This window comes from Lampetra planeri, unplaced genomic scaffold (assembly GCF_965212315.1).
Source record: "Lampetra planeri unplaced genomic scaffold, kcLamPlan1.2.h2 scaffold_1443, whole genome shotgun sequence".
Taxonomy (NCBI): Eukaryota; Metazoa; Chordata; class Hyperoartia; order Petromyzontiformes; family Petromyzontidae; genus Lampetra; species Lampetra planeri.
In genome coordinates, this window is record NW_027614166.1 from 17,442 (window position 1) to 29,325 (window position 11,884).

Genomic DNA, 11,884 nt, shown 5'->3' on the forward strand with positions numbered 1-11,884 from the left:
AAGCTTCGGGTCTTCTCGGCCACAGTCATGCCCTTCTTTTCTACGCTTGCGAAACGTGAACCCCTGTAATGGAACATCGGTGCCGGTTAGAAACATTCAGGCTGGCTTGCCTACGATCCATCCTGGGTTAAACCAGGCTTGATTGTGGGAGGAGTTCACAGATCCTTGAAAGATCTAGACACAGCTCCGTCAGTGAGCTCCTCCGGCAGGTGATGCTGTGTTGGCTGGGTAACGTAGCCTGCATGCCCAGCCACTGCATGCCCAAACAGCTTTTGGTTGGCTAATTAGAGAGGCTAAATGATATGGTACAGGAGGATGTGGAGCTGAGTGGACTTGCCGATGACCGGTACCAGCAGTTTCAATATCGGCCTCTGTGGAGGAGGAGGCTCGTGAAGGATGCTACTGGGCAGTTGAAGGCAGTCGCCCTCCAACAACAACGGAGGGCAGAGGAGTGACGCTCACAACGAGTGGAGCGCCAGGCAGCTAAAACGCAGCAAGTTGGCACAACAGGGGGCCACAGGTGGTGCATCTTCCAGGCATCTCAGTCAACCCATGACACCTGGGTCTGTTTTGTGACCTTCTGTCAGCAGAGAGCCCTCGACATTTCACACGGCCTCAAAGTGCAGCTTGCCTGGCACAAGCATCATGGTGACATCACCATCACTTAGTAACGAATGGCTGCTGTTGTTGTTGAGTGCATGGGTGATTGTGCGAGTGTGGTTAGCGCTGCACTCCACTTCTTCATCGTTTCTCTTGTCCAACCTCTATTGTATTTCCCAATATTCTGCACAGACTTCTGGTGTTTGGCATTGCCAAATCTTGAGGAAGTGTATTGTGGTTGCTGCAGGTCACCTCAGGAGATGATCCACGGTTTGCTTCTCCTGACAAGCACACATTGTATTATTTGAGTCTTTCGGTAAAGTCACGTAAATAGGTCAAATAAAATACCAATAACTACGACGTTTCGATCGCAACGCAAGCAACCGTCATCAGGTGAAGACAAAATGGGGTAAGCCTCTAAAGGCAAACTGTTTATAAAGGTTTAAAATGGGCGTAGACACAGCTTAGTTTGTAGACGCTGGGGTATTGCATGTCAGGGATCACATCCTTCACAGATGGGATCAGATCACGAATTGGATGTACTGTGTTAAATCCAACCTGGATCTTGTGTTTGCTCATGATTTTGGAAATATTTTTGGTGACCCCTGCTAAGTATGGCACGGTAATGGTTTTCATTGGGTCCTCAGATGGTTCTTTCCCAACGGTTGGGGTGATAGCTTTACGGATTGTGTAGTCTGAATATCCATTCATCTTGAGGGCTTGGTGTACGTGTTCCAGTTCACTGGCTAGGTGATGATTGTCGGAGATCTTCTTCTCTGTATCCTCGAAATGTCTCTGCTGTGTGGTGATAACAGAGATCATCAGCATAGATGAACCGCTGACATTCAGCAGGAAGCGGCTGATCATTGGTGTAGATATTGAGTGAAAGTGAGGCGAGCACACTGCCTTGTGGTAAGCCATTCTTTTGGAAACGCTCTCTACTTTTCTTCCCGTTTAGTTCCATATAGAGGCATCTGTTCTTTAGTGAGGCTACGAATGGTCTGGCGAAGATCTAGGTCGCCAGTTATGAGGTACAGTTTTTGGGTCAAGATGTGGTGTTGAACAGTCTCGTATGCAAGATAGCTCAACAAACGCTGGACCCAATGATCAACTTCGGTCAGAAGCCATCTTTGATGTGCTGTGTGAGGATTTAGTAGTTGGGCCTGCATAGGATCGGCCGGGTCTGAAGCACGCTTAGGCTCGTATGAGTTTGAGATCTGCATGGGTTTAACTCAATTGGCATCAAACAGCAGAAGCAGCAACAGCAGTAGGAATATCACATCCAGTCGTACAGAAAGTTGACAGGATCCACCAGAGAGACTCAGCGATGTCTCTCCTGGGTAAAACCAACAACGTCAACATCATGATGAAACATTAGAATAAGTGTTTACATCTTCTTGGTTTTTTCGGTAAAGTCACGTAGAAGGGAAGTAATAAAATAATAAAAATAAAACATAATAAAATTAAACAATTCTCACGACGTTTCGGCCACAACGCAAGCAGCCGTCCTCAGGTGAAGAATGAGACACTTCAAGCTAGGAACTTACATATAAGCTGGGTTGGGGGTGGTAGAAGAGCGCCTTAACAAAAAGAATGTGCATATCAAGATGAGTTTAGCATATACATGCGAAATGCGCAGGGGGCGGGGGGGCTTCAAAGTCATACCATGCCCACGCACTATGCAGGATCAAGAGCACCAAGGGGGGGTGCAGGGATTAGCATTGACAAAGGAAAGGAATGCCAATGATATGTAGCTGCAGTAACTAAACAACACCGTAGAAAACTAAGGTATAAACTACATAAAAAGACTAAAATATAAACTGCATAGCACCATCAGTATACTTACTATACTCTACAATAAGCTGAGTTACTAACAGCAAGTAATACATTACAATACTACGTCGTAAAAGTTATATAATATGCTTCCATCTAAACTTTATTCTCTTACATCAACCGAGCATATACCGTACTATATACTGCCATAGATAAACCCAACATTAAATTATATACTGTATTGCAATAAACCACATTTCAACATAACACTATGTATTATTCTACCTACCCTAATGTGTATCAAAATGGTTTATTACGTCCTTCCAATGATTGCTAAGCCAGAATCCATCTTCTCGATTAAAATTGTCTCTGTGTTTGTATATGTGGATCGCCTCATGAACGAATCTCTCATGATAGCCAGGTGGCTTGCAGAGAACCTCTGTCTTGGAGAAGTCAATGTCATGTGAGCCCACTGAGTTGTAACAGTGATCTGCCACAGCTGAGGTGTTTGTCCTACCGTGTTTCAGGTCAGCTTTATGTTCACGGATGCGGTCCGAGACATGTCGTTTGGTTTGTCCAATGTAACTGCTACCACAGAGGCAACTTAGTTTGTAGACACCAGGGTGCTGTATGTCTGGAACCACATCTTTTACAGACGGTACCAGATCACGGATTTTATGTACTGTGTTGAATCGGACCTGGATCTTGTGTTTAATCAGGATTTTGGAGATCTTTTTTGTGACCCCAGCAATGTAAGGTAAGGTGATGGTCTTGAAAGGCTCCTCAACAGGATCCTTCTTGATGGTTGGAGAGATGGCTTTACGGATTGTGTAGTCGGAGTAACCATTAGCCTTAAGAGCTTGGCGTATGTGTTTGAGTTCACTGGAAATGTGTTCATGGTCGGATATGCATTGGGCTCTATGATATAGAGTCTTGATGAGGGAATTCTTCTGGGATGGATGGTGGTGGGAATCCGGTTTTAGATAAGCGTCCGTATGGGTGGATTTCCTGTAGACAGAGTGGCTCATTGAACCATCAGGTCTCCTTTTGATTAGGACATCCAAAAAGGGTAGCTTGCCATCTTTTTCGACTTCCATGGTGAATCTGATGGTTGGGTGTATGGAATTGATGTGGTCAAGAAATTGGTCTAGAGCAGGCCGGCCATGTGGCCAGATGACAAAAGTGTCGTCTACGTACCTCTTCCATAAGGTCGGGCGTAGAGTGGCAGTCTGGATGGCGTCCGTCTCAAATTTCTCCATGAAGATGTTAGCTACAACCGGAGATAGGGGGGAGCCCATTGGGGTGCCTTCAATTTGCTTGTAGAAAGTTTTATTCCAGGTGAAGTATGTATTGGTTAAGCAGTGTCTCACCAGGGGGGGTACCCCAGCATTCAGTCCCTGATGAACCAAGTCTTCAATGATTGCGATGGTGTCAGGTACAGGAACCTTGGTGAATAAGGAAACATCAACAACATCGACCACGTGGGCCACGTTATTGTGAAGCCACACGCAGAGAATATTTCACCACTAACCACCGCATGGCATTTTCTTTAAGTGCAGACTCGGATTCCTGGAAACGTGATTTGCAATCTCCTATACATTAGCCACAGTCTCTTTCTCACACACACACAGATACATGCAAAGACCCCCCCCCCCCCACCCCCGTGTAGCAAGTACTGTTAGCGGCGAGTAGCAGCAGGGCCTACGAAGGCCAGCACGGTGGCACACGAGGGGGGTTGGATGGCCAGCACCACGCACGCCCGACCACCTTTGTCTCCCTATTGGCCATGTTTTACACACACCACACCAGCTACTCATTTGAGGCTGAGTTGACCTAGGGGATACCCAGGACCAGTTTAGGTAATTGCCGGTGGTGTTGGTGTCCGTGAGCGGAAATCAAACTCGGGTCGCCAGGTTCGTAGCGCAGCGTGATAACCATTGAACCACCGCTCCCCACAGCAAACATAACAGACTGTCGAAAAAAATTAGATTCGCGAGAACCTACGAAGGCCAGCACCATTCCTGCCTGACAGGCTTTGTATCCCCAGTGGCGATGTTTACTACGCACCACGTGTACTCATTCGAGGCTGATTCGAACTAGAGGAGGGCCAGGATCGGTTCAGATAATTGCTATCACTGGTGGTGGCCCAGACGTACACACGGAGGTAAAGAGGATCGCCAAAAACACAATAACCTCAGCGAGGTTTGGAGGAATTAGAGTTCGTGGGTGAGTGGGTGGGTGAGTGAGTGGGTTAATCAATGGGTGGGTGGTTTGGTTAGTGAGTTGGTCAGTGAGTAGGTGAGTAATTGAGTGAGTGAATGTGTCAGTGAGTGAATTGGTGAATGAGTGGGTGAGTTAGTGAATGAATGGGTGAGTGAGTTAGTGAATGAGTGGGTGAGTGAGCTAGTAAATTGGTGGGTGAGTTAGTGAATGGGTATATATTTATAGTTTGTGTGTTCTCTTTGTGTCTCTCTGTGTGTCTCTTGTGTGTCTGGGGTGCTATGGTTGTGATGAGAAGTTATACCCCTCGCCTCGTATGCAGGAGATTGTGGTTTCGATCCCGACCCTAATGATGTCTGCTGTATATTTGGAGTTTGCATGTTCTCCGATTCCCCACCCCCAACATAGAGAATCAACATCACGCGTTCACAGTATTTGATTGCCGCTATACATTCTATTGAGCGTTCATTTGTGGTAGCCAAGTCGCTTGTAAGCTCAATGGACCTTACCTGGTAAAATAAAAATAGTTTAATAGTTTAGCTAGTACGCAGTGCGTCACAATTCGTCTGTGTTCGTCATACAGATGGCACCCACCCCGCCGACCAATCGAAATCTCCAAGCCCGGCCTACTCCGCCAACGCCGGCCAATCAGGAGGCTCCTCTCATCACAGGTCCGGCGCCATCTCCAGGAGCACGTCGGCCATTTTTCCGGTCCCTGCCCGGAGCCACGCCCCCTTACCGGGTGACCACGCCCCCTCGCCAGGCCACGCCCACTCGCTCGACCAATTGCACGGGGCGGAGCAGAGGCTCCACCCACATCGTCTGCGCAGCCAATCGCAGCCCAGCAGTGCGCTGGGGGCCCCGCCCAGAAGCCAGGTGACGTCGTCGTCGTTGTTGTGAGCGGTGTTGTAAACGCAACCACCACCATCAACACCATCATTAACACCATCATTAACATTGCTAACATTATAAACACCATCATTAACACCATCATCATAAACATCATTAACACCATCATCATAAACATCATTAACATTACCATCATAAACATAATTAGAATCAACATCATCATCAACACCATCATTAACATGATTATTAACAGCGGCATCAGCATTCACATAATCAACAACATCATCATCAAAACCAGTATTAACATCATCATTCGCATCATCATCATCGCCATCATTAACATAATTAACATCAATACCGTCATGAACATATTTAATATCAACATCCTTATCAACGCCATCAACACCACCATCATCAACATCGCTAACGTCTGCATTCATCTTCGGGGTGGTGACGCGTTGCCAGTGTTGATGCTTGAACAAAGACGAATCGGCTTGAGCCTTTCCAGCCAAGAACAGCACTGCAAGGAGGAAAAACCCTATTAGTAGATGTTGGTAGTGGCAAAGGAGGTCCCATGATGTAGCTGCTCACCCTGAGCTCTCATTACTCTTGTAGTGCGTTGTCTTTGAACTGTGCGCCTTTTGGCGTCATCTGGTCGAACACCATATGAGACTAGGCTCTAAAGAAAGCTGTCTCTGGTGTGGACCAATCACTTTCAAAGACAGTACATAAAAGGTGTCAGTTTTGTTGCCAGAAAAAAGGGGAAAACCCCTATTAGTATATTTTGGTACTGGCAAAGGAGGTCCCATGATGATACTGCAAGGAGGAGTTAACATGTCCAAACACCAAATAGACAGCGATTATCACCACGAGGCGTCATGGTCAAGTAGTCTGCATGAACCACGCATCTTCCTTGTGGTGAAACACGCAGACGAACACACGCTTCGATAACACTGGTCAACAACAACAACAACAAAATTCTGGCCTGGACTTTTGCAGCTGTTCTAGACTAATTTCAGGGTGCCGATTCCAAATCTGATCTCAGATTTGCTCTATCACGTCTCATTGTTATGCTATCGGCATACCCCATTTTCATTGATTTTACCCGAAATTAACTCTGTCACTTACGATTGCAAGTTGTTGCGAGTCAGTGACTGCTTTAGTGTTAAAATATGGTGCTGTATTTTTAGGATAGTGTGTTTATAATATCATTTATGTAGATATCCACATTTATTTAATATTTTTCTTCTGCAGTTTTTTTTGAAAATGCAATATTTGATATCTCATAAACCTGATGTGATAGACAAAAACTGATGCCAGATTTGGAATCAGCACCCCAAAATTACCTTATAACCGTTGGAATACCTTATGCCAGAAAAAGTGTGTTGACCAGTGTAATCATGTCATTGCCATTGGAAATCATTGGTCTAGACCAGAGCTACAGCCTCCTCCGTTAAGGCCTCGTCTCACCACCGGTGGTAGACCAGCGACAACGCCCAAAGACAAACAGTACGAGGTCAACGCACACAAACACGCGCTTTGATAACGATGCACGCATTGCAGAGGTCGCAATCGGGTACCCGATACACGTACCCTACCCGATACCCGGCTACCCGTACCCGGCCGGGTACGGGTAGCCGTTTGCGACCCTGGTGCGGCCGAGTACGGGTAGGCCGTGAGTCACTGGTGAGTAACTGTTTGTCACTCATTTCGGGTAGGGTACGGGTAGGGAACGGCTACCCGTACCTGGCCGGGTACGTGTACGGGTACCCATTTGCGACCCTGGTGCGGCCGGGTACGGGTACGGGTAAGGAAACAAAACCTGTTTACGACCTCTGACGCATTGCCCTTGGAACCGATTGGCCTACACCTGAGCAAGACAGCCTCCTTTGTGTCACAGATGTTCGTGGTACAGATCTGGCAGGCCGCCCTGGCTAATACCGTAATAACAACAATATATAATAATTATTATTATACGATGGGCGTTACAGTCCGTGTGTCATCATCAGCAGCAGAGCCAAGCTCTATATGAACCAATGTTGGTGAACTGCCCAAACGTTTCTAGGGCAATGACCGGTTTCGTCATTCAATGTCTCCTGCTGTTGTGGAGTGATTCATGCAGCCAGCTATGGCTGCGGAGTTTGGTAGTACATGTTGTTCACGTCGTTTATTGTGAAAATTCGGTCACAGTTCCTATGATCACTGTTTCATTGCTTTTATGGCTTTATTTTGGTGATTTTTGAAAAGTTTTTCGGTATGGCCATGTTTGTTTGTTGTAGTACAGAGTTAGACTGATGGCCTTAATCTAAGTTGTCTTGTGCTTGTTGGTGTTGTTGTTTGACTTGCATCCCACTGGGATTTTTGCACACAGCGTTGGTGTACGCTGCTTTTTCTGCAATATTTTGCCGTCTTTTCTTGGATCTTCTGTTTGCACTCAGTCACATAGTCACTTTAAGATGTTTTCTTGTTCATATTTTTTTTGTATGTTGTGGTTGCACCCGATTCAAGAGCCGAATGGCTCACAGGGCTACACCTAATACTTGAAACTTGATCAGCAGCACGTGGTCCGTCACGGACACCGCTTGATTTCCCCGAGCATCCCTCGAGGTGACGCGCATTGCGGGGATTCGTCTGGAGGAAGCTCAATGGGGAAGTGTCGCCTACCCTGGCGGGGGGAGGGGGGGGTGATTTTACGGGAAAGCGGTGGCGGTGGCCGAGATGGAAAAGAAACCCAGCAAGCAGAACTCTGTGTGTGTCTGTGTGTGTATCTAAATGTATGTCCGTGTGTGTCTCTGTGTGTCTATCTGTGTCTGTGTGCGTGTGTCTGTGTGTGTCTGTGTGCATATCTATGTGTCTGTGTGTGTATCTAAATGTATGTCCGTGTGTGTCTGTGTGTGTCTATCTGTGTCTGTGTGCGTGTGTCTGTGTGTGTCTGTGTGCATATCTATGTGTCTGTGTGTGTATCTAAATGTATGTCCGTGTGTGTCTGTGTGTGTCTATCTGTGTCTGTGTGCATGTGTCTGTGTGTGTCTGTGTGCATATCTATGTGTCTATGTGTGTATCTAAATGTATGTCCGTGTGTGTCTGTGTGTGTCTATCTGTGTCTGTGTGCGTGTGTCTGTGTGTGTCTGTGTGTATATCTATGTGTCTGTGTGTGTATCTAAATGTATGTCCGTGTGTGTCTGTGTGTGTGTATCTGTGTCTGTGTGCGTGTGTCTGTGTGTGTCTGTGTGTATATCTATGTGTCTGTGTGTGTATCTATGTGTCTCTCTGTGTGTGTCTGTGTGTGTATCTATGTGTCTGTCTGTGTCTGTGTGTATCTATATGTCTGTCTGTGTGTGTCTGTGTGTGTATCTATATGTCTGTCTGTGTGTCTGTGTGTGTATCTATGTGTCTGTCTGTGTCTGTGTGTGTATCTATATGTCTGTCTGTGTTTGTCTGTGTGTGTCTGTGTGTGTATCTATGTGTCTGTGTGCGTGTGTAGGGGGGCAGCGAGGGTGACGATGCGACGTACCTCACCCCCAGGACCATGTCAATGCCCATACAGCAGCGTGTCGCCCCCCTCTCCTCGTCACCCTCGCTAGGGGGGGGCACGACCCTCGGTAACACGGTAAGACCTCACGCCACCCTACACCACCCCTACACCACCCCACACCACCCTACACCACCCCACGCCAACCCACCCCACACCACCCCACACCACGCCCACCCTACACCACCCCACCCCACACCACCCCACGCCATCCCACCCCACCCCCACCCCACCCCACGCCACCCCACACCACCCCACGCCACCCCACCCCACCTCACGCCACCCCATCCCACCCCACCCCACACCACCCCACCCCACACCACCCCACCCCACACCACCCCACCCCACCCTACACCACCCCCACCCCACACCACCCCACGCCACGCCACCCCCATCCCACCCCACCCCACACTACCCCCATCCCACCCCACCCCACACTACCCCACGCCACCCCACCCCACACCACACCACCCCCACCCCACACCACCCCACCCCACGCCACCCCACCCCATCCCACCCCACCCCACACCACCCCACCCCACGCCACCCCACCCCACACCACCCCACGCCAACCCACCCCACCCCCACCCCACGCCACCCCACCCCACCCCACACCACCCCCACACCACCCCCACACCACCCCACGCCACCCCACCCCACCCCCACCCCACACCCCACGCCACCCTCTTATTTCTATGGGCAGTCCTCGACTTACGAACGGGTTACGTTCCCAAAGAGCCGTTCGAATTTGCACGTTTTGTTTACGTGACAAACCTCTTACTGATTGCCTGTGTGAGGTGGTGGTGGGCTTAACAACACACATTCATATTTACGCGATTTAACCCAAAAACCTCCATCATGCATAATATTGGTGGCAAAAGCCTACGGGCCGCCCCGTTCCCTGCGATCGATAAGATAAATAAAAACATCATCTCGAGCGCTCTGTTCAGATGCCTGGGGCAGTCGCCGAGATTCCTCCTGGGTGTCGATGGGGGTGGTGACACATAGAACTCTGGCAAAACGAAGTATCACCACGTTGAGTACGTTGTAGCGAGAGTACATCCAGCGGGCAGGAGTAAATCTGGGTCTTGCGGGATCTTCAGAGTTATATTGAAACCTGCGGCATTAACCGGGGCGGCCCGCTGGATCCGAAGCACAAATCTCCCCAACACGTAGCGAACGCGTCGGTGGCTGTTTCTGTAGCGATGAGTCCCTAACGAGGGTAGAAACCAGCCAGCGGTTAAATTTCGATGTAAAGCTTTCGTGACTGCAGGGAATCATCTTCTTGGTTCTTTCGGTAAAGTCACGTAGAAGGGAAATAATCAAATAATAAAAATAAAACATAACAAAATAAAATTCTCACGACGTTTCGGCCACAACGCAAGCAGCCGTCCTCAGGTGAAGAACAGGTCTGTCGGAAAGACAGCGTCCATTTGGACGTGACTTTACCGAAAGAACCAAGAAGATTGTTCGTATCTCTCAGCTCACTGTATAATTGTACGTATGGTCAGCGTGGTCCAACGTGTTACAGTTCAATGTAAAAGGGAAGCGCTGTTGTTAAACTCATAAATAAGAAGGAACATACAATTGTGTGTAACACAAACAGGCATCGACTTACAAACGGGTTATGTTCCCGAGAGCCTGGATTTGTTCGTATCTCCGAACTCGACAATGAATTCACAAGAGAGGTTCTTGGGTTATATCGCCTGAATATCCCATCGCCTAATTAGTAAAGGTTTCTCACGTAATCAAAATGTGCCAATTCGTTACTAGTTCAGCACTAACCGTTGTGTTGGAGAGTAATATTCTTAGGTTTTTTCGGTAAAGTCACGTAAGCAATTTATTTATTTATTTTACTTTTATTAATTTTAATTTTTTTACCTACGTGACTTTACCGAAACAACCTAAGAATATGAATCCTTGCAGTCACAAAAGCTTCAAATCTAGAATGTTGGAGAGTACACCCACTACACTCACCATTTGAGTATGACGTTTTGCCGGTAATTACAACCACCTTAAAAAAAACTCTATTATGGATAATATTTTGTCGCTAAAGCCGACGTGTTAAATAGACATTGAATTGCACAAGCCCTAAGCCCCATGGGAAGGAAAAAAAAACATTGCCCAAGCTCTGGCATCCAACGTTGATCGCGACGATAAATCCCTTCCAGGGCCCGGAGGAGGTGGCTGACGAGGTGGGGGGCAGCTACGTCCTCATGAGGGGCAACGACTACGTCCCCATGTGCCGGGGGGCACCCTCCACCCCCTGGATCCCGGCTGGAGGTCCCCAGCAGCTCCATCTCCACGGGGAGCGACTCCCCCCACAGCAGCAGCAGCAGCAGCTGGGTGGGTGCGGTGCGTGTGGTCTCACAGTGAGACTCTGTGTCTGTGTGTGTGTCTTTGTCTTTGTATCTGTTTGTGTGTGACTCTGTGTGTGTCTGTCTCTCTGAGACTGGAGCGTGCCACTAAGAGGTGGGGCCTTACCATCAGCTTCACCAAAACTAAGCACCTGCCTGGGTATTTTGTACCATCGGACACTCCACCCACACAACTCCCAATCGGTGATGGGGCAGTTGTGGAGAGATTGGAGAGTTTCCCATACCTGGGCAGTGTGCTCATGACCGGCTCCGGTTTAGCAGCAGAGGTCTCACTCCGAATCAATCGAGCGGCAACATCTTTTCATCGGTTGCGTAACGCTGCGTGGAATCTACCTGGTCTGTCGCTCCGCACGAGGCTTCAGGTCTTCTCGGCTACGGTCATTCCCTCCTTTCTCTATGCTTGTGAAATGTGAACCCCTTTAAAGAAAGATCTGCGACAGTTTACAACAATGATGCTGGCCTGCCTACGATCCATCCTGGGTTTAACCCGTTTTGGATTTCGTGAGGAGTGCACATATACCTGAAATATCTG

The 11,884-nt window shown here is 48.3% G+C and overlaps 1 protein-coding gene across 2 annotated transcripts in view; it reads left to right on the forward strand.

Moving 5' to 3' along the window:
• The window catches only part of LOC144739362 (uncharacterized), a 29,042-nt gene extending 17,164 nt beyond the window's left edge, over window positions 1-11,878 (forward strand). For both annotated transcript variants that reach the window (XM_078622320.1, XM_078622321.1), the window contains exons 4-6: window positions 5,177-5,469; window positions 8,927-9,052; window positions 11,146-11,878. In XM_078622320.1, coding sequence (XP_078478446.1) covers window positions 5,177-5,469; window positions 8,927-9,052; window positions 11,146-11,400 — 674 coding nt within the window. In that variant the 3' untranslated portion in view covers window positions 11,401-11,878. The remainder of the gene's footprint in view (window positions 1-5,176; window positions 5,470-8,926; window positions 9,053-11,145) is intronic.
• The last annotated feature ends 6 nt before the right edge of the window (window positions 11,879-11,884 follow it).